This window comes from Drosophila mauritiana, chromosome X, assembly GCF_004382145.1.
Source record: "Drosophila mauritiana strain mau12 chromosome X, ASM438214v1, whole genome shotgun sequence".
Lineage (NCBI taxonomy): Eukaryota > Metazoa > Arthropoda > Insecta > Diptera > Drosophilidae > Drosophila > Drosophila mauritiana.
In genome coordinates, this window is record NC_046672.1 from 5,134,502 (window position 1) to 5,156,722 (window position 22,221).

Genomic DNA, 22,221 nt, shown 5'->3' on the forward strand with positions numbered 1-22,221 from the left:
GTATACGTCACGTTGTTCAGAACACATCAGTGCAAACTAAATATCTCTTTCCGTTTTTATGTTATTCATTTTGGCCACGAAATGGGACCATTCAGCCTATAGTGCAGTGGAAGAAGTTCATCCATGTTGATTAAAATGACCTTAGTAATGAACAGAGATTGTTCATTGACCATTGATATAAACCATCTACCTACTAATGAAACATAAATATTACGTATACGCCACGTTGCTCTCTACAAAGCAGCGAACGAGTTGATTTAAAACACCTTGCAAAGTATTAGGAGATGATCATCCAGGTTGATTTAAAACACACAACAAAATGTTACGTATACGCCGCGTTGTTTAATACTGCAGAACACTATATTATGTATTTCCCACATTTTGGTGGCCGAACTCAGCAGGAATTTCTCGCAGTGAGGACGACAGGAAGCCAGCCAACTAGCTGTTGGCTCCGCGCCGAACTTGTACGGCAACAGAGCCTTGACCACGGAGTCACCTGCTGGGCGACTGGGCCACGGAATTAGGGAACTTGCGAGGTCCTGCGAGGAGGTCCTTTGTGTGCGCCAGTGTGCGAGAATGCGTGAGTGTGTGTGCCTGGTATCAATAAATTATTATATGCTGTCTGTCGCAAGCTGGTTCGTTAATCATTTTCGCCTGGGCCCCGCCCACCGCCGCCCGCCCACGCTTCGAGTCCGACCTCCAAATGAAGGCATTTCCATTTTGAAAATTAGTAGGGTTAATGCTGAAGTTACACCCGCCGCCACACGATTCCCAAGGAGCAACCTTTGACCTGCTGCCCACTAATTTCGCTCCTGTTGCTGCGTCACGAGCCCACCGGCTGACCTTTTTCCGATTGCTATTAATTGGTTTGATTAATGTGCTCCAATTTTCGGATGGTACGTAACGTCGCCGGGCCCCAATAATCGTGCATTTCCATACCAACTGGCGTCCATCATTTCATTCTCGGGACTTGTATTAATCGATGGGCCGTACAAACAATTTGTAACTTCGATGGGGCAGGTGATATATACATACATATATATATATATCTATATATTTCCGGGCAAGGCGAGGAGATGATCAAGTTTAGATAATAGCATAATATATATCCGCGCTTCGGGCAAATATTATTCAATTTTCCATCGCAAGATTACCGGTCATTGATGTCATCCCAAAATCTGAGGCAACCATCGCCCAAAACCTATTGATCCCTTTTTTTTTTTTTCTTTTTGTCTCCGTTTATTTTGGGATACCTTTTTGCCGCTTCTGTTGGCCTCAAACTTATTTCGCTTGAATAACTTCGTTTCGGTGGCAACTATTTAGTCAAACGGCTTTTTATAAATTATGCATGTACAGAAATTCTACCAATTTTAATGGGCTGGCGAGCGAAGAAGGGAGGGGGGGATATACCTGGTTACCACAAACACAAATCAATATGCCTCATACATACATATACATATATATATACATATATATAATGTAATGGAGTTTGGACAGGTAAGGGATATCCTGTAGCCTCCAAACGAAATTGTCAGCTTGTATTCCCACATATTCCTTTGCCAACCGGAATCTCTGGGCTTATGGGCTCTGGCATTTAGTTTTCGATGCCCACACCTGGGCGAAAATAAAAGCTTTTTAGTTTATGTTGCCTGTTTGGTGCGTTGTTTTCCTTTTGGCCTGTTGGCTGTGTTTTTGCAATAATAATAATTGTGGCATTAAGTCAAAAGCGGGCCTGCGAAAACAAATGCCAAATCAATGTCCATGTGTGTGTCTCCCCTTGACAGCAGCGTTCAAAATTCTAGTGACTAAGTCACTACTACTTAGTCTTAGGGTGAATATTTCGATTGCCATAGAATGGCATATTATAGCAACTATTATAAGTCACAATGGGGCCATTAGCACTTTAATATGCTTACGGAAATCGTTTGGCATTTCATTCATATATTAGCATTGTTTTGTGCTTAGTGGTCGCTTAACTTATTTAATTAGCCATTGCTATAATTTCGCCCACCACTGTGCGTGTGTGTGTGTGCGCTTGAGTGGCATGTGTGTGTATTGTGCGATAAAAGTTGACTCGTGCCAGTTTCGAGCTGTAACCAAAAACGCATACAAAACAAAAAGCGGCAGAAAAAAGACAAGAAACAAAAACGACGAAACGCGTGGAATGGGGGGAGGGGGGAAATACAATGTGAATGGGAATTACAAAAACAAGGCATCAACAACCACCGGGAGCGTGGAGCTGGATTCCCCCGCCACTACCCGCCCTTCGCTTCCATCTGTTCCCGCCCACAGAACCATAAATTCACCATTACCACGCAGCTACCTCAACAGTGCACCGCCCCTCGCGGACTCGGGCCCTTTGACCCACCCAGCGACCCACTGAACCACCAACCTAACAACCTACCAGCCCACCAGCCCACCAATCCACCGCCCATCGCCTACCCACTATTAAAAGGTGGCAGCAAACAAACGCCGATGACGCAACGGAACCCTACTCTGGAGACCCCGATTCCGAACCCGAATCGTGGTCCGAATCTGAAACCGAATACGACTGCGACTACGATATCGAGTTTCGGGAGCGAGGAGTTGTATGGCAAACACCAGGGCCGGACCTGAACCTGACCCACTAACCCTTCGAGTTATAGGCAGCGATTCCGCGTTCTCAAGGGAATCGACAAGGATATACCTGAAAATATACACCCATATCACTATGGACAGCACACAGTACACGTGGTGACGAAGCGCACCGGTAGAGCGAAAACTGAAAATCGTTCTATCACAACGAGTGATTATGATTATTCGTTACAAGCGCTGATATCAGAATATTAGTATGTTTGCTATATGTAGATCAATATGAGTTCCATAATACGATATAATCATCAGCAAACTTCACTAGTACTATAAATTTTCTATTATACCATTTTGATCCATAATATATTTTAATATGTGTAATAGATTGTTAGCTTTTGCATTTGCATTTAAGGTTGAATCTTAGGTCTAACTATCCTAAGGTCAACGTTAAGTGCTCTCGGCTGCTTTCTCGCACTCTCGTTAACTGAAATGTGGCAGTAAAACTGACAAGTGCCGAGGCACTCTAATGAATTTAATGGATACTTACAGCTCAAGCAGAGCATAAGAAAATGGCCAGTTGGGTTATAATCTTCCATTCGGTTTCATTTGATCCAGCTGTAATTAGTTTAATATATGCAATTCCGCACATTAAATGAAACGTTAAATGTTCTCAGCCAAATAAAATGTCTCGAAGAAATCTATTAATGTTGATAATTGGTTTAAACTTAATCGAGACAAGGAGAGATATGCAAAAGTGAGGTAACTTGCCAATTAGACCGCTCCTGTGCGCCTCGGGGTCACCAATTTCGACTCTGATTTTGTGTGATTCTGTAACTCCGTTTTCTGTTTTCATTTTCGACTCCGAGCTGCGACTCCCGATTTCCCGCTTTTCCGATTTCCTTTGCCCTCCTGCGCTGCATGCACTCAACGAAGTGTCTTTATACTTGTATGCTGTTATTTTTCTTCTTTTCAGGACACACTAGTGGCAAGTGTCTTCCAGTGGCGGCGACGGGAGTTTTCTCTCAAGAGGGGGCTGTTTGTTAATGCACCAAAATCATAATACGCATACGCCATGTAGTCCTACTTTTTTGTGTATTTTGTCTACTTTTCAAATGGCAAAAGCTAACTCATTGTGTATAGTAATTTTTATTGCGTTTAGTCGATACTGTTTGGTTTTGTGGCAAGGAATTTTGAAAGTTGCAATCTAAAAATAGCATACCTTTAGGGGTTCTTCGCTTCCAATCAAACAACCGAAACTTTTTCACACCAACCACCAACACACCGCCCCCCTCCAGCCCCCTCGCAAAAGACAAAGTTAACTGTCGCCGCCGCTGGGTGGACTAAACGACTCTCCGCCCACAAGTGCGACAGAGCGGCGGAGAGAGAGAGAGCGGCAGGGCGGGAGAGGGAGTGGGAGAAAGCGGGAGAGAGCGACTGGGCGACCGAGCGACAAACCGACCGACAGCCGAGCGGAGAGTAAGAAGAAGCACGCTATATACACGGTGCCGAGCAACAAATTGAGTCAGTATCGCACAAACAACACTAACGGAAACATCAACGTGAAAGCGAGACGGACGCCCTCCGTCCCGTTATATGCTGTGTCTGTCTGTCTGTGTGTTGAGAGTTCTACGTCGCGCACTCCAAAAAAATACAAAACAGCAAAAGAAAAAAACACAAAACTTTAACACTCACACACACTGGCACACACACACACATACACGAGCATACAGTAAGCTTCAGGTGCTAGAACAACAACAGCCAACGAAAACGAGACAAACGTTCAGATCTCAAAAACAGTAAGATGAAGCAAAGGAAAGACAGTGAGATCTTGAAGCAAAAGGAGCAAAAGGGAAGAGAAAAATGGGCTTAGTTTTGAGAGAGGAAACAGAGAGATGATAAGAAGGTCTTTCTTCATATTTAACACAAAATAAAGAGATCCAAGAAAAATAATGCACTTTAAGCTGAGAATCCGAAGAAGTCCAGCATGCGAAAAGAATAAAGCTTAAAACGCCGATCGTGTAGACAGTTCCAAATAGCAAAAGAGAGCGAGTGCCGGAAAGAGAGTAGGAGAGCAGGATCGCTGTCAATCAGCGGCGGCTTAAGCCGTTACTTTCAGATTAAGTGGTGGTGGGTACGAATCGCCCGAGGGCAGTGTGAAAAGTTTCAAAGCTGGCTACTTAAGCTGAAAAAGTTTGCAGCGGCCACGTTTCGACAAAAAAGTCAGGAGCAGCAGCAGCATAGACAAGGCACAGATGCATCCAACGAAAATTCATAAAATATAAAAAACACGCAAAGTAGTTCAAATTCGACAAGCAGTGGAGTTGAATGCTCTCCGTTCGTCGCCGTTGTCTCGTGGGTGTCGTACACACATAAAATTACATGTATACATATACATATGTAGATGCCAGCCCATCTATATATAAACAATATGCATATCTATTTTTTTCTTGTTATTCTATAGTTAATATATATAGTTAAACAAAATAAAAATATCAAATAAAAAACAAGTGCAAGCAAAGAGAAAAGCGCCCAATGCGGCCAATGGAAATGCCAAAGAAAATGCAGCAGCTACAAATTCGACAACAAATGCAAATGCGACAGCAACAGCAGAAGAAGCAGCAGCAGCAGCAACAACATCAACTGCAATTTCCCAACACATAAGTCCACCGTATTTTCCGTCTTTGTCGCGCGCGCTCACACACACACACACATACATACACGGAGACACATGCATGTGCATAAATGGCAATATGGACGAACAGCAGCAGCATTTGCGTTGTATACCAACACAGTGACACGCGCGTGCCAAATATTGCCGATTTTATCACACGAACAACAACAACAGCAACAGCAACACCAGCGGGACCAGCTATTAACTAAAGGAGCCATTACAACAACAATAACAAGATCCAGCAAAGCAACAACAACAACAACAACGGGAGCAACGAACATTGCTGGAAGGCGTCGCAAAATATCAAAGTGGGTACCACTACAACAACAACAAAGATAGTGTATTATGCTTACTAACACACACACACACACCACCGCACCCACTAGCACCCCTTCTGCACACACACACGCAACCGAAACGCTTGGCATACCGACACGAACGATAATAACTGTAACTGCAAAGTGCAAGTAGCGGTAGAAAAGGACAAAGGACAATGTACAAAGGGAGGAGAAGCAGCAGCAGCACTGGGAAGAAGCGAACGGAGCGAGAGGGAATGCTAAATGAGTTATGCGTGCACATTCCTCAACTCACAGCTGCAGTTGGCCACTCACGCACACAGGCACACACACGCACACACATGCACACATGGACTGAAAGAAAACTTCAGTCGAAACTTGCAATTAACCAACAACTTAACTGCGTTCGCAAGAAGCGCAGAAAAGAAGTGAAACAAAAGTCAAGGACACTTGTAAATAGATAAAAGGTTGAAAAGTCTCAGTTAGCTGGCATAGATACATAGATAGAAAGTTAAGCTAATGCAATTCATTAAACTAAGAACTTCAATGCAAGTAATTAGAAACGTTTTGAAAGGAAAAAGAGAAAGTTGCTGACTAAATTAGAGGGATTAAAAGTATGTATGTACATACATATGTATGTATTTATGTATGTATCTAGTGTGGCAAATCATAGAAGAAGGGGTTTGTAACTTGTTTTAAACTCATTTTAGTAGACTCTGCAAGTATCAACTGCAAGTAATTCGCAAAATTAAATTACTCCAGCCCAACCACTAATTTAAAACTTAGTAAGTCCAAAGATCCTGAAGGGTTTCCAAAATTGCCCATAACAAACTTTAAAGTGCCCGCAAACTCATAAATAAATCACAAATCCACGCTGCCATGTTAAATATTCCCAAAAATTGCCCGAATCGCAGAGACGTACCGAAAGTTTGGCTCATAAAATTAGGCCAACTTGGCATACCGACAAGGGCTCGAATAGATTTTCGGTGGTTCGTGCACCACCCCCTCCCCCTAAAAAGGCTATTTTTTTTTTTTTTTTTACTCCGAACGGGAGACGGAATACTTGACATTTTTGCTCGCCGTGCAGTATATGCAGATTAGGCCAAGTTGGCTGAGCAACCGCAAGCCGCAACGAACAGGAGCTTTCGAGTGCTGTGCAATCAGAGGAAGGACCTTAAGGAAGGAGCCCAGCAGGACCTCCGGTTGCGGATCCAAAGTAGAAGAGCTCCCGACACAGCACGATTGCCAGTGTAGCTGCCCTTCTTGCGGTCATGCAAATGCATAAAAGGACTCACGCCTTGGTCCTGGGAAAAAGGGAATACGAGATTTTCCAGTAAAACAATGACCTGACCCCATCATCGCCGCACTTTTCCGCACCTACCCCTCCCCCCGCTCCCTCTCACACTCATGGACATGCAAAATTCATGAAGTACCAAATTGAGTTTGCGGTCGAACCCAAAAACATAACTAAAAATAAATAATTGAGTGCAAAAGGGGCAACTTTAAGAGCCTTCTTGGGCAACGAAACTTTTTGCGTTGAAGTTACAATGGCAAATCGAAAATTCAATTAAAAGCTACTTTGATTAGAATATTGAAAGGTAAATTACATAAGTGATAATAAAACTATTCAAATTAAAGGATAATTACACACGTTACAGTTGGCTAAGCAAGTGCTTGTTAAATCAACACGAATCTTTGATCTAAGAAATATGTTCATCGTTAACGAGCTCTTTTACAGCCTAAAAGGCACTAAAGATTTCGAAATTTCAGCATGGAAATCATTGTCAATTACCCATTGCTAGGCACGAAAATCCCAATTAGACATTCCTTGTTTTTATTGTAAATAACGAAGATCGTAAACCCTGATGTACACGCACACACACACTGCGAGTTTAGCATCCATCTATTGTAAATAAAATGTCAATTGTGTTTATTCCCCAACCTATTATCCAAAAATACATCAAATAAACTTGTTTGAAAATAAAACACAACCAAATTTTACACATTTTCACTGAAATTTCCTTTTTGTTTGCCGTTTTGCTCTGGTTTCTTTTAAATATATACATTTTTTTTTATTTGCAACTCATTTCGCCTGGATGTCGCCGCTTTCGCTTTCTATAAACGCTGCCAGATATCCCAGATATACTATACATACATATACATACATACGTACATACATACGTACATCCCAATGCACTTGTGTGCTTGCCTTTCTTCATTTAGTGTTTTTGTTTTTTGGGAGCGATCGTGTTGTTGAATGTGAAATATGCCTGAGATGCAAGAATTTGCCATAAATAGATCCCAGATCTCTAGATGCCAATCGCAGTTCCCAGTATTTTCTCTCGCCATGAACTCCAATCCCCCTGGGGTGCAAATCTTAAGTAGTCTAAATGGATAATGACATCCAGCATCCCAGTCGAATCTTGATTTATTTCAAATAATTTCAAAAGATGATAGCATTTCGCTGCAAAGTCGCCTGTCGAATGGTTAATGACCAGAAAAGCGGGCAAAGTGAGCGTAATTAATGGAAACTGTAATCAATCATGCGCTCCAATTAACCAGACCCATCCCGTCCAATATTCTTGATATTCCTCGTCGGTTGTGGGACTGCGGAGGTGGATATTACTATACTATATAGCCAGCACCCCGCAACCCGCAGCCCGCAACTGAATGCTAATGGGAGGCCCCATTTTCCACATTTTCCGCCCCGTAATGACACCAAGCGGTCCTGGTGTACATTTCAAAACTCATTACGATTCACTCACTCGACGTCAGCGAGGGTGTATGTGTACATATATATATATTTATATATATATATATAGATATAGCCGACGAGTCATCATCTCTGATTTCTTAATTTCTTTCGCCTTTCAATGAGCTCCATATTGCCGCATTTTGCTTTTGTTTCTCACAAGTTACTTGGCCTTCTTCGAACCACTCAAAAAGTTAATTATTAATAAATTAAGTATAAATTAAACTAAATACATTTTTTTTTTTGATACCTTTAATTAGATAGCTGTAAGTTTTTCCGATTGCGTCTAACTTATCGGCCAAAACACGCCTAAATATTGGCATTAATTTTGCTAATACATCGATGATAAAATGGCCAATGGGGAAAAGCGCACACACATCGTTATCTCGTTAGCGATAATTAATTTGGTCAGAAGCAAAAAAAAAGCACTTTGGCCAACTTCAGTCGCCTTTTCACCATTCACCATAACCACTTGAGTTCCATGAATATCGAGCATTTTGTTTGGCGGGCAGTTTCTCGGGTACTCTCTAATGAATCCCCACCGAAGGAAAATTCAATACTGCTCAAGATACTGCTATTCATGAAAAAATCGCGCCCAAGAAAGCTGGCGTCTTTTATTCATATCGATAATTGTTTGAACGATTTTGGTGCATACCAAAAATGAATTCATCGATTGCCAGCGGCCTTTCCTTTCTCGCTTTTACATTTTTTGCTTCTTTTTTTTTTTGCGCTTCATTTACTTGCGGTTCCTGGGGGGCGGTAGCCAGATGGGGGGCGTGTCGGAGGAGAGGAGAGGAGCCCAGAGGACCCTCATAACCTTTCACCTCGATGGGGCGGCATGGGATGTTGGTGTGGCCACAGTGGGCGGGTGAGTATTTCACATTTGCTGATTTTTGACGCGTCCATTTTCCGTTGATTGATTTTGCTTGTGCACTGGAAAAATGCGTCTATATAGAACCATATTCTAAATAAAGCTAAGTTCTTTAGAGTATTTAGGCCCAAAACTAACCATTTATATGATTATACTTAATTACAAAACAATATAATAAAATCTTACCAATATTCAATTCTTATTCATTTATTCATTCGTTTATTAGTTATTTAAACTTTTGTTTGCCGTGTGTGCTTTAAGGCATACGATCTATGTATGTGTGTGCATGTGTGTGCGTTGCGGTTGCATCTACTTAAAAATACATTTATTTTTGCGGCTTACAATGCGCGAGGAGACATGGAAATTGATCAAATATTTATACAGTTTGCATAGTCAATTTACATAAGTCCATCAGCAGTCCAGCTGTCCGTGTGCAGCTGTGTGAGTGTTTTGTGGGTTCCCCTGTGTTTGTTAACCGCACCACCCACTGCCCAACTTTCCCTAACCTCTGTGCTGTGTGTGTGTGTGTGTGTCTAGCCTTGTCCTGTCTCATCAATGTCAAAGCAATGAACCCGAATATCCATATTGCCAACGCTTCGCTTATTCAATTTCCCCGTCTGTCTATCCAAGTGAATTTCCCGCCCCAGCCCCAAACACACAATTTCCCACCATTTTCCCCCCCTTTTCCCTCTGGCTAATACCCTTTTCAAAAGCCTGGCAGCTTAAAGAGGGCCCCTGGTGAGTTGCGGGGAGTGTGGGGGGCGGTCTTAGGGTATTAACAGCTTCGACTTGGCGGCGAGGAAAAGAGCGTTTTTGTTGTTTGCCCAACAATGTTAATGTGTCTATATAAGCGTGTACACAAAAGGCACACAGTTGCGGACAGGATAATAGCAGTGCAAATTAACCTTTGTCGTGTGTCCACAAATACAACTTGAATTTCTAACGAAACAATTGGCTACTTTGGTTTTGCACTTACACTTGGCTTTCAGTTCGTTTGCAATAAAAAAAATGAAAAAATGAATGAACCCTTATGATTTGCAGCTATTTTAAGCCCATTAAATTGGTCTAGAATCACTTTCAATTGTGTCTGAAAGTATGCAACAATATATTTCGTATGTAGTTGAAAGGTCAAGACAGCAGTTCTACTTAGCTAGTCACTTTTCGCGCCTTAGCACTTTTCCCGGGACTGTACCTGCGCATATGTTAAGTATGTACGCACTCAATTAGAAGGGAAAATGTGGAAAATGGTTGAATCGCTTATGACTCAGCATAGTGCCGCAGTACCGCCCACCACCAATTTCGAATCCACTCCGCAGACCGCCCGCATTTGGCCATTAAAAATGTACAGGCATGTGTAATTGTTTTACACACAAGATGGCCAAGATATTGAGCTCGGTCCGCACGGCGGGTGCGGGGGGATGTGTGTTTGATGTCTATATGGTATATATAGTATATATGGTATATGGTAATGGTATATGGTATGCATGAGTACAAGTATATGGATTGTAGATGTGGGTACAACGCTGGCATCCAACTTGACAGGTGCCGACAACTTTCGGATAGCGATGTCAATTTCTTGTCAAAACAATTTCTTTGCATTCCCGGCTCACTTTCGGATTCGCACCACGTTGGGATTTACGCAAAAACTCCAACCCACTACTGCTATATGGCCTAAATATAGCGGTACGCCTGACACACGATTGTAAGTAGGGTTTTCCCGTCGCCGTTGATGGATTCATTAACTTGGCTCGGTTCGGCTTGGCTCGGCTTGCTTTTTTTATTTTTATTTTATTTCTTTGCGCTGCTGTCCATCATCTATTGTGAGTTTGCCTGTTCTGTTCTTTGGACACTTTGTGATGGACTTTTGGCCCGGGGGGCCGGGATAAGTTAGACCCATATCGAAAATGTCGGGATTCGCAACTGCTTTTTCGGCGTAGTCCGTCAAGTAGATTGTGTTGTCAGGCTTGCCAACGCTGGAGGAGTTGGAGCTAGCTCTGGGCAAGTGTTTCAATCAATTCAAGTCGGCACAAAGTCTACGACTGCAGCTAAAGTGGCTTAACATCAGTAGAGTGGCAAGCGTTTGGGGACACCTAGGGTTGCCTAGTGTATTTGGTAAGCATAGTAGTGTTGTGCTTAAGTCTTAAATGTCGTGCAACATTTTGCCCACATTCAAGTGCAGCAACTGCAAAACATTTGACCGTGCCAAAACTGTCAAAAGTCAAAGTTGGAAGCCAAACTGAGATTAGAAGCCAGTTTTAGGGACGGCAAGCGTTGAGATTTCCAGTGAAAGCTATCAGGGGGGTCCGGTTTTGTAATCGCAATCCCAGGGTTTCCGTGCAATTAGAGGGTGACCCCTCAACTTTGGCCAGCCCGTGGCATCCTTTCTATTATATTTTTTTTTTTACCCATATTTTTCACTCGTTTTCGTTCCTCGAAAAAAAAGAAATGTGAACACAGAGCTTTTGACGAATGCAACGAGGTCGTCGTTGTTGTTGAGGTGAGCTGTTTTTCGTTTTTTTGTTTTTGGTTTTCGGGAAGGGGGGTGGGGGGCTTGTGGGGAGCTCAGGGGGGCATAATGTTTTGTGTGGGACTCCTGGCACAGGATAAAACAGGGCCAAGTTAACGATTTTCCTGCCTTTTTTTTTATTTTGTGTGCCCTGCAAATGAAATTTATGTAGAGGGTCCTGGCTCCTGTGCCGGCATTAAAAAGCCAAAGGACTCAGGCACTCGACCACTCGGCACTCTGCCTCTGATTTTGAGTTGTGCAATAAATTTTTATCTGTACATGCGAACGTCGGCTCGTCCTGGTTACCAGTCCACTAGTCCACCAGTCCGCCAGTCAGGAGCTGGACGTGAATGCGAATCCTGCGGATTGAAGGGTTTCCAGACCAGCCCAACCCAGTCCAGCCCGTTGGCCATTAAACAACGCTGTCAGGTCTCAATGGCCACAGCCTGAAACCAGAAAACCTGAAGCGGCCATTACACAATAGGATTCTTCTGGCCGTGTCGCCTCAACTTATTTGTATTGGCCTCGTTTCAGTGCTGTCGCGTCTTTGGTTATCGAGCAAAGGGGAGTCGATACGAAACGGATACGAAATGTATCTTAATTATCTACCAATGATATATATTCGATATTTGAAATGCCAATCTTCGCAGACGTAACCCGCTATCGCTGCGAGTTGATAAAGCCAACAATTGGCACTCAATTACTGCGTAACCAGCATTTCCACTCCGCTGAAAGCCGAACAATTGATGATTGAATAAAAGCCGAAGCGACAGCACTAGCTACTCGATGGTAGTTCGAAGTCCTGGGCTCCTGTGCCTGGGTCCTTGGTCCTTGGTCCTTGGTCCTTTCGGCTTTATTGTTATTGGCCAAGCTGCGTTGCTGGCCATGTTTTAACGCTGAGTGCCGCATGACATCTGGGTCACCTGGGGCTACCCGAGACCGGCACACACTGGAGCACGGTGCTCCATGGACTCGTTCAACTTATGCCTGATGCCCATGCGGAGCCGAGGTGCTTCCTCTGACCATCGACGAGGACATTCACACGTGGCCATCGTGTGCCCGTGTGTGTGTGTCCTTTTGACATCGGTGCCATTGGATTTACGGGGCGTACGACGTACAGTGCGTCCCCCGGCTGTAAGGCGATTGATGGCTTAATGCCCCGTGTTGTGGTGTTGTAATACGGTTACTCCCACCTTGGATTACCGTGATTTGTTATGCTAAGCAATCGAATTTGATTGGCTATTGAACAAGGGAAAAGTAAATTATCAATTTAAGTAGATAAAGGCAAGTTATTGATTGAATAAGGGCCACGAATGTTAGCTAGTATTGGCCACTTATGTACGCGCTACAATTCTAACTTTAACAACTGCCACAAGTTGAAATGAAATCATGATTCATAATTAACTTATAAACGGCACATGATTTGTTGCTAGCTTCTTGAGCTAGTTGCTGTTAGTCTGCCGAAATCAGTGTTCAATTTACAAATATTTATGAGGCGATTATCGCCGGGCAATCTGAATGAATTACACAGCTGAGCCGCACTGTACGTGCCAGTGTGCGATAAAGCAATCATTTTAATGGTGCGATTAAAATTTCATCAGTTCTACTCATCGAACGAAATCGAATTAAAGCGCGGCGCATCGAAAGACGAGATGTTTATCAATTATTCCAGATTCATCAATGAGTTTTTCGGCTGACTCAGTCTTGTTGGGTTTTCCCAACATCTCTCTCCAATCATTGACTGACTAACCGACTGACTGACTGACAAATCAATCAATAGCCAGCCAATAGCCGTACAATGTATTTATAGAAAATCCCATCAAGGGAAACCCATAAACAATTGAATTCATTTGCGGCCCCAAATTGCCATTGCATTTTCCGTCGAGCGAATGAAAATTTTAACCCAATTTGAGGCAAGAAACACCAACCCAACCCCCTGCCCCCTTCGCATCCCCGCTCTTATTTTTAGACAGTGGCGTGCGAGAGTGTTGTAAAACGTACTTCCTATTGCACTAAAAATTATGAACGCGCCACTTAGTATATGAATACAAATATTTTTAATAGATCATTGTTACCAGCGATCCTTGGTGTGTCGCCCCCCCTGCGAACCCCATCGCACGCCACTGTCTTCCGCAGTATCTGTATCTATGGCATTCCGCCTGGCACGGACTCCTCGGATATGGTCTATGGTCTATGGGCTACTGGGCCCCCAACTATTATTAGCGGCACGCTCGACATGCAAACGTATAATGGATTCGAATATATATGATGTGTGTGTGTGGTGTGTGTGTGTGTGTGGTGTGTGCCTGCACATGTGGGCCATACAATGTCGGCAATATATATAGGATATAGACGAATGTACATACATATATGTAGCAGTCATCCAGCTGAATTCATTGCTCTGCAGGTGTTCACATTTTCACATTCTTCGTCCAGCTACCCGAAATGTCCTTTTGTCCTATTCCAGCGGTGGCCGGAAAAGAGCACTGCGAGAAAATGCGGGCGATTGCTGAAGTATTTCAAATTATTAACAGCACTTGTGCTCTTTTAATGAGCACTTATTAATGGATAATTGAATATTTTGTTTTTATTGATATTATTTTTTTTATTATTAAATAATTTGTTACTTTGTTACTTTGCTTTTTCTTTAAGTGCAGCACTTGCATAATTTACAATGCTGTTTCGTTCGTATTTATAGTTGAATTATTGATATTCATTTGTTACGTTTTTGAGATTTGTTTCGAACATTTCGTTTGCTTTTTCGAAGGTTTTTCCTTGGCCCTTCTCTTTGCCTTTTCCGCATATGTGACTAGCGGTCAACGAGCTTTGCCACATTTCCCGCATTTCCCGCTTTTCACTTGGCCAAGTGTGTGTGCGCTGGCTTTGAAGCTTTTGTGGCTTATCAGTTCTTTGTCAACGAGGTACAACTTCTGGCAAATAGTTTTCCCGAAAAGCTCGGCCACAGCTTTCGAACCCGTCTTTCATTTCATTTTCCATTCTCCATTTTCCATTTGCCATTTTCCTTATGGGTTCTTAAGCCGCTCCTTTGTCTTTCTTGTGCATTCAATGCACGTGCCCCCGATTCTTGCGATTTGCTTTCGACTTTCTGACTTTCTGCTTTTCTACCTTGGCTTTAACTTTCTTGAAGATAAGTTGGTTGTTTAATATCCAGAATGGTTTTTCCTTCGCTTAATGCTACTTACTTAAAAAACGCTGCATTGGCGGATTCTCAGAAAATGGAAATAGGAGCATTGGGCCAAAATGCGGTTTTTTAGCGGTTTTTGCTTCTATCTTGGTCAAATTAAGTCTCTATAAGCCCGAATAATACCATTTGAAAGCTTTTACAATTTAATTTTTATTTTTATGACATTCCATATTTGGAGCATTATGTCCGGAGTTTTGGCCTAAAATCATACATCGTGTTATTTTTAGGGGGTGGTCACATAAAATATATAAATATAAAGATATATATGCTGATTAATATTATCGTTGAGCTTGCGGGTCAAAGGTTAGAAAGAAAGAGACAGCAGAAAGAGGCAGGATCGATCGATGTAGAGAGAGACGGAGCGAGGGCGCTTAGCTGTGTGCGAGCGAGCGGGAACGAGAAGTTGTCGAGATTTTGGCATTACAATTAAGTGATTAGGTGAACGGTCGACGCTTTAGGAGATGGGGCACTCCATCTCGCCGGGCTTGGGTACATAGTTGAGCACAAGGGGCAGCGCCCGGAACAAGTAGGTCATGGTGCCATATCTGCCGCCGGGAGCACTGCAATGAATGGCCAACAATTGGGAGAAGAACTATGGGCATATGTATGTTTTCTGACCACTCACCTGACGTACAAATTTTGGCATATTTTGGCGGCTCCGCCGCATAGAAGTCCGGAGTCGGCGGCCGTCTGCTGCTCCTTGCTGTCCTTGATCTTGGCGCAGCACTGCATTGCAGCGCCCTTCACCTTGCGCTGATCCTCGAGGAACAACTGATTGGCCTTTTGCACCAGATGCTCCACGTAGATGATGCCATCCAGCGAGGGCACCATATGGTGCTCGATGACCAGTGATAGCACCATCAGAGCCTCCACCATTAGCTGCCTGTACTCGGCCTGCGGTATTTTGACGAGGGCCAGCTTCACATCCTGCCAGAACTTCAATCGCCCCCTCCTCACCTGCGTGAGACTGTGTGGCAGGACAAATTCCCCGATGGCCAGACCTTGGCACTCCTTCAGTATGTTCCATACGCGCAAATTGAAATCGCGGGGCAGACGATTGAGGGCGCCGTCCAGCCGTCGACGGCGCAGCCAGCGATCCATTCTGCCGGTAACGGTGGCTATGAGGACGTCTTCGCTCTTTGGATTACTCTGGCCGATTTGGCTTTTCTTGCTAAGACAGCTGCTCTTGCAGCTCACAATTGACTGATAGGAATAAATAGTAGTTGTGGAGTTGGTTTCGACTTTGACAGCCACGCACTGCTACTGACAGCAAACTCCTTGCCGCCTGGAGATTTTTTATATCGAAGGGCGAGAGGTTAAGTTTAATTTGTATGTTATCATTTTGCTGAGCGATGTACTAATGCACATATATATTCTACTATTCTCATCCCACAGATGTCAATTCAGAAGCTTAACGACACCACCAACTCGGGCTACGTGAGTTCCGAGGAGACGGACTCGCTGCTGGTGAGCAGCTCGAATCCGTCGAAGGGCGGCGGTCGGACGGCTCTGCTGCGCCAGGTGAAGAGTAGCTCCACAAATGGGCCAACAACGGGGGCGTCCACCTCGTCCTCGGGATCGGTATCGGTGACGGTATCGGGCGGCGGTGGATCCGGTTCCGGTGGCGGATCAGCATCGGGCTCAGCAGCCGGGGCTTCCAAGCCAACGCTAATGCGTCAGGATCGAACTTCCACCTATCTGACGAGTCCGCAGCAGTCGCAGCACGCGAGGATGGGCTCCGAGGAGAGCATGCGAGGTGGCACCGCAGCCGGCGGACACGACGAGGATGTGGAACAGGGCCTGGTCCGCAGCAGCATAGTGCCTGATATCGAAGTACACGAAGAGGACCAAGAGCAACACAGCCAGCAGGGAAAAGCAACGACGCTGGCAACGATGACCAATAACCAACAGCAACAGCAACCGACCATATCAATTATGAATTTAAGCCTCAAGCCAGGCGATAGCCACAGCCACAGCTCCAGTCCGGGCAGTCATCCGAATCTGGGCACCTCATCATATCAGAATCTGGCCTCGAGCATACCGCCCAGCGTACCAAGTCGCTGCAGGGCGTGCCGCAATTGCAGTCGACGTGCTTCCACCACGCCCACCACGCTGATCGATCGCTCCGCCTCCCGCGACAGTGTGAAAAGTGCCTTCCAGCAGGGCAATCTCAGCGGCTCCATGGCCATTTGCATATCGAACTCGGCCCTGCCGCAGCAGCAGCAGCTGCAGCAGCAGTATCACCTGCAACAGCAGCAGCAGCAGCACTATCAGTTGCAGCAGCACCATCTGCATCAGCAGCATCTGCAGCAGCCGCAGCAGCAGGTGCCGCCCGTGCTAATCACATCATCGCCAACGAATGGATCACGGATAATACGGCAAAGCTCCCAGCCGGAATCGAGCAGCACGGCCATTTGCTGTGGTCCCCATTCCGCCTGCGTCGGCCACGCCCACTCGTACTCGCACACGGTACCGAATGTCTCGCTGAAGCAGCTGCGCGAGAGTTCCGGCGATGGAATCGCGGGCATTGCAGCCGACTCCCTGCGGATCAACGGTGGCATGCGGCCCTTCAAGCAGGTGAGAATCTGAATCAACAGCCTATGCAAAATGAGAGCCCCACTTCCCCAGGGCACGAGACCCTCGCTCCCTATTCTTTTTACAAGGCGACCCACACTCGAAAAAAATCAGCAAATGATTTAAAATAATATTAGAAATAATGAAATAGTTAAATGAAGAAACTGCATAGGCTTAAAGTGACCGGACTTGTGTTGTAAGCACTGTCGAAGCTGGTCACATTAAAGCATCAGTTTTTTTTCGAGTGCCCACGCAATCCAATGTACATAACTCATGTACATAAGCCATCTGCAATCGCCCAACCCATAAATGTCAAAGTGGACGCCACCCAAAAGTACCCTTAGCGCTCTCTATGTATTATATATAGTATCTGAACTCAGCATATCCCTTCTCGATACATAAGTATATACCCATAAATTGGATGTTTTATGGCCACCATCGCACTTGATGTTCTATGTTCATAGCAACAATTTCCAGATCCTGCGTTGTACTAAGTGTATAGTTGGGTTGAAGGCTGGTCGAGTTGTATAGGGTCAAGTTTAATAAGAAAACGTAACAATTAAAAATGTTTCGAAACCTAAAGTGACCAGCCTTGCTAAGTGCTGTGCTAATAGAGTGACCGAAATGAATGAAAAGCAGCTGCAAAGTCAATGCTTTAGAAGATGATTATGTTTAATGGTCTCTCGATTGTCAGCAGTTGGCTATAATTTATTGTATTTTTAAGCGTAATACACTTTTATTAATCCACTTATGGAAACTATTAAGAGTTCGCTATATTGCCTAGATGTTAAACTTATCACCGCCAATAACTCATCTTCATAAACACAAGATGTTTTTATGTTCAGTTTGGATTTCTTTATTTATGTTACAGATGTGTTCTAATAATCATAAAACGCTGGCAATTCGTGATTTGCTAACTTTGTTGCTGTTGTTCTTTCGGTTTGTTTTCGTTGGATTTATTTCTTTTCTTGTTTTGGCCATTTAACGTTTTTCGCGCGCTAAAATCCAATTAGTGAAAATCAATATTGCTCATACGCGGCGTTGGCTCAACAATTATTTTGTTCATTTGCCCGCTTGGCCACCTTCAATCGCATTTCGTTGCCCCCACATATATATATATATGTGTTTTTTTTTTCTCCCTCGCTTTCGCATTACTTTCGGTGGGCATAATTAAAAATTTTGTTTACACGCCATTCGATCGGTGGGGAATGGGGAATGGGGAATAGAAAATGGAAAATGAAAATGGGGTCCTAGTAGGTGGGCCTAAGAGCATTTAGCATTTTACCATTTAATGGATAAAATCCGACAAACGCAATTAAGACAGTTCTTTCCTGCAGTCGGCAAATAGATTATTCATGTGGCAATTGAATTGTTAAGTGCTACGGAATATACCATTTCTAGTCGCTCTATCTATATCTTTCATCTCCCTGCTATAATTAATATCAATTTACGCCGAACGTGTCTGAACTTTGGCCGTCCATAAATATCTCGAAAAAAACTGGAAATATATATATACATACATAGATGGGCGAAAAATGATATAGCTTCTTCCTTCATGCTGGCAGTGACCTTACCATGATTGATGAATTTTTTCACTCTTTGACATTTGCCGTCGCGTTTTTCCTATTTTCTTTCTGCGAGCAGCCCGTTTAGCACCCCCATACTCTATTTAATTTTCCTTTCTCTTGTTTTTTTTTACTTTTTTCATTCAGTCCTTATAGATAATTGCGTTGGGTTCGCTGGCAGACACTTTCGGCAATAGTCAGGGGGATAGGAAGTCGGTAAAACATTTATGGAAGCTTCGGGGCAGCAAAGCTTTTTGTTTTTCAAAAAACTAGCGGTAAAGATAGCGAAAGTAATGGTAAATCCCCCACATTTAACGGCTGCCCATGCAAATGGGCCAAAAGCTTTCAAGCCACATTTAACACGTATAAAAAAGACAGCAAACAATTTGTATATGCAATTCCCCTGCGGTCATCTCTTTACATTTAACCCCCTCGCTTTCGGGAGCTTTTCGCGTAGCTTAGCTTTTGCCCGCATAAGGGTTAAGTTGCAAGGCGAAAGCTTCAATGTATTTCAAGTTTTCGTTTTCAATTGTCTTCGTTTTTCCGCTTTTCCATTTGCGTTGACCCCACCATTTGTTGTTTGTATTGTTTCGAAAGCTCTCTATTTAATTATGCAACATGCAATGAACTTTTCATCCATTCCGCACTCTTTTCCATACGTGTAAAATCCCCCAGGATCACACGCGTGTCGAGAAGGACCGTTATTAGTTGTCCGGCATTTGGCCAACATATATGATTACTCTCTTACATTAAATACCCTTTGGTGCATCAATCATAGTATCGTACTTTGTAATAGAGTTTTCGCCCTTTCACCAAATCATTTCAGCTCATGCATATTCATTACTTTCCTCGTATATATGTATGGTATCTTTATAGTCGAACTTCCCCTAGTAAGTAACACCATCTATGTAGTTTCGACTGTATTCTAAAATTTATATACATTAATCTAACTTTATGGACAGTGCGTTGCGAATTGAAGAGGTGGCTACAACATTATGATTATATCAATGCGTTAGTTGAATTAGAGAATCAACAGATCAAGTCTGCCAGTTTCGTAACGCACTGTACGCGTAGGACTCTCGATCGATCTATGTCTATTTTCTAGGTATTTTCAATCGCTTAAAACCAATCCGATCCTATATCTACATATAAAGTAACCCAACTGGATGTCCCCACCCGACTGTAGCTTAGCTTAGTTAACTAACTAGGATAACTTAACAATCTGTACTAATCGCTGTCGCATCAATCTCGCAATCTCTCCAGGGCGTTCTTCTAATGCCTCGCACCTTGTCCGAAAGCCGAAAGTTGCGCCTTCGAAGGGCCTTCACCGAGGCCACTAACGAAACACTCCAATGCTCCAAAATGGTATTTAACAAAAAAAAAAAAAAAAAAACTAAAAAAAAACTTCAAACTACAAAACAAAACCCATTTGCCGAAACTAACAATTTTGTTTTATGTGTACATAAATATTTAGTATGAACCAACGTAGTTCCAAAGTTCCAAAAACAAAACCAACAAAAACCAAAAGTTCATTTTCAATGGCACCGCTCTGACCTTGCCGCCTCCCCAGCGGTCAAGTAGCTTGTTATCGATAACATAATGCATTATGCTGCAAAATGCCAAATGACTCTCCCCCCCTTGTGCAATCGTTATGCGTTTGGCATTTGTTTCTTCCTAGTTTGCACTGCGTCAATGTCCCATACTCAATCTCCCCCCTAGAATTCTCACCGAAAAAATGTCAAATGAAAAGAAAACGTTTGAAAAAAAAAAACAACTGCAATACATAAAAAAAACTCAAAAATACCCGTTTGAAAACCGTTTTGAGCATTTTGGCCGCTTGTAGCGCAAGTTTACATTTCCGCATCCCATACGCTCGCATCCACTTCCAAATCCGCTTCAGCATCCCGTTCAACTTTGCATCCGTTCTTGAATGTAGACCCGTAGTTAATATATCACCCATAATTAGTGTTATAAATATATTTTAAAAAAAATGTATCGATAATTTATCGAAGCAGGTAAGCTGTAGTTGAACATGTTTCGATTTCCTTTGCACCAGTTGTAGTTATTTGTGATAAATGCACAGATTGATAATTTAAACAATATAATATAAATATAAGATTTATGATCAAATAAGCATTCAATGTAATATATAGGGTATTTGCAAGGTCTAGCATTTGTCTTTCATGGGCAGCAATTAAGTGTCGAGAGGAAGCATTTAATATTTCCCGCAGTAAAAGCTGCAACATTTTCATTTCCATGACGTCGACGCGATCAGGTGTTCCCCCTCCACGATTTTCCACCAGCGTGTATCTCAATCTTTGCTCTCTAAAACGGTTTCTCTCATCTGGGCCATCCACCTGCTGCTTTTTGTCCACTTGGCTTCCACCATCCACAGTTCACCCATGCTGATCGGAAAATGTGTGCCTTATAAAGGGTATTATCGGTGATATATGGGGTTTATCTTTTCGAAACAAACATTAGATCGCGAAATACGAATGACTTTTGGATTGATACATGTTTCATGCAGTTTTGATATACGACTATATATCAATATTAATGGGCAAATCGAAGTCTACACAAATGCTCTTTTCTATTCCGATATATTGGCGGAACAAGAAGGCCGGAGCGCACCAGATTGTAATATAAATAAAACTTTTGGTGGGCAGGCCATTTGTGCGGCGTCTGCGATAGGGATCGCTCTCGATTTTGGGAACTTGGGAGCCAGCTCTCTGTTCGTTTTCCAGATCGCATCGTATCGGATCGGATCGGATCGGTCAATATTATAATGGACGTGAACGGCTTGTGGAAATGCTGAATTGTGTCTGCTGCCCCATTCTGTTTACATTCTGGACAATTACGCAGTCGAAAGTCGAAATAATTCCGATTCCAATCAAAATCAAATCAAAACCTCTCGGATTTTCATCTGCGGCGGTTCGTGTACTTGTTTCAGTTAAGAGAATCCTTCCTCCTTTCCTTTTTTTTTGCCGTGTATGTGTGTGCGTTGGTTGACAATGCGATTTTGTGGCTGGAAAATTGTGATAAATTATGTATTCCAGGAAGAAAATGTATAAATCATTGTTTAAACAGTGCGGTTTTAACCTGTAACCGGCAAGGTCTGAGAATTGCTAATTAAAATAAACATTGTGCTTGTTTTCTTGAAAATCTTTTAATTATAATTAAAGCAACATGTTTGCGTGCGCCTGTAAATTT

At 43.2% G+C, this 22,221-nt stretch overlaps 2 protein-coding genes across 14 annotated transcripts in view; one reads left to right on the plus strand and one right to left on the minus strand.

The window, feature by feature from the left end:
- Positions 1–4,102: 4,102 nt before the first annotated feature.
- LOC117146701 (small conductance calcium-activated potassium channel protein) overlaps positions 4,103–22,221 on the plus strand; it is a 60,827-nt gene continuing 42,708 nt past the window's right edge. For 10 of the 13 annotated variants that reach the window (XR_004459816.1, XM_033313102.1, XM_033313097.1 and 7 more), the window contains exons 1-3: positions 4,112–4,367; positions 5,033–5,550; positions 16,268–17,449. Coding sequence is in view for 12 of the 13 variants with exons in the window: in XM_033313102.1 (XP_033168993.1) it covers positions 16,268–17,449 (1,182 nt within the window). In the remaining variant the exon portion in view is untranslated. Of the gene's footprint in view, positions 4,368–5,032; positions 5,551–16,267; positions 17,450–22,221 lie in introns of all 13 variants that reach the window. The other 3 variants (XM_033313101.1, XM_033313099.1, XM_033313098.1) reach the window with 3 other exon arrangements.
- On the minus strand, positions 15,038–16,114 carry LOC117146703 (probable phosphorylase b kinase regulatory subunit alpha). The gene is made up of 2 exons (XM_033313114.1): positions 15,498–16,114; positions 15,038–15,432 (listed from the first exon to the last, which is right to left on the minus strand). The coding sequence occupies exons 1-2, from the start codon at positions 15,971–15,973 to the stop codon at positions 15,327–15,329; spliced, it is 582 nt and encodes a 193-aa protein (XP_033169005.1). The 5' UTR covers positions 15,974–16,114; the 3' UTR covers positions 15,038–15,326.

Coding starts and splice junctions, on each gene's coding strand:
- LOC117146703 (XM_033313114.1), bottom strand. CDS start 15,973: ATGGATCGCTGGCTGCGCCGTCGACGGCTGGACGGCGCCCTCAATCGT. Junction 15,433..15,497: donor TGCCAAAATTTGTACGTCAG/GTGAGTGGTCAG, acceptor CATTCATTGCAG/TGCTCCCGGCGGCAGATATG.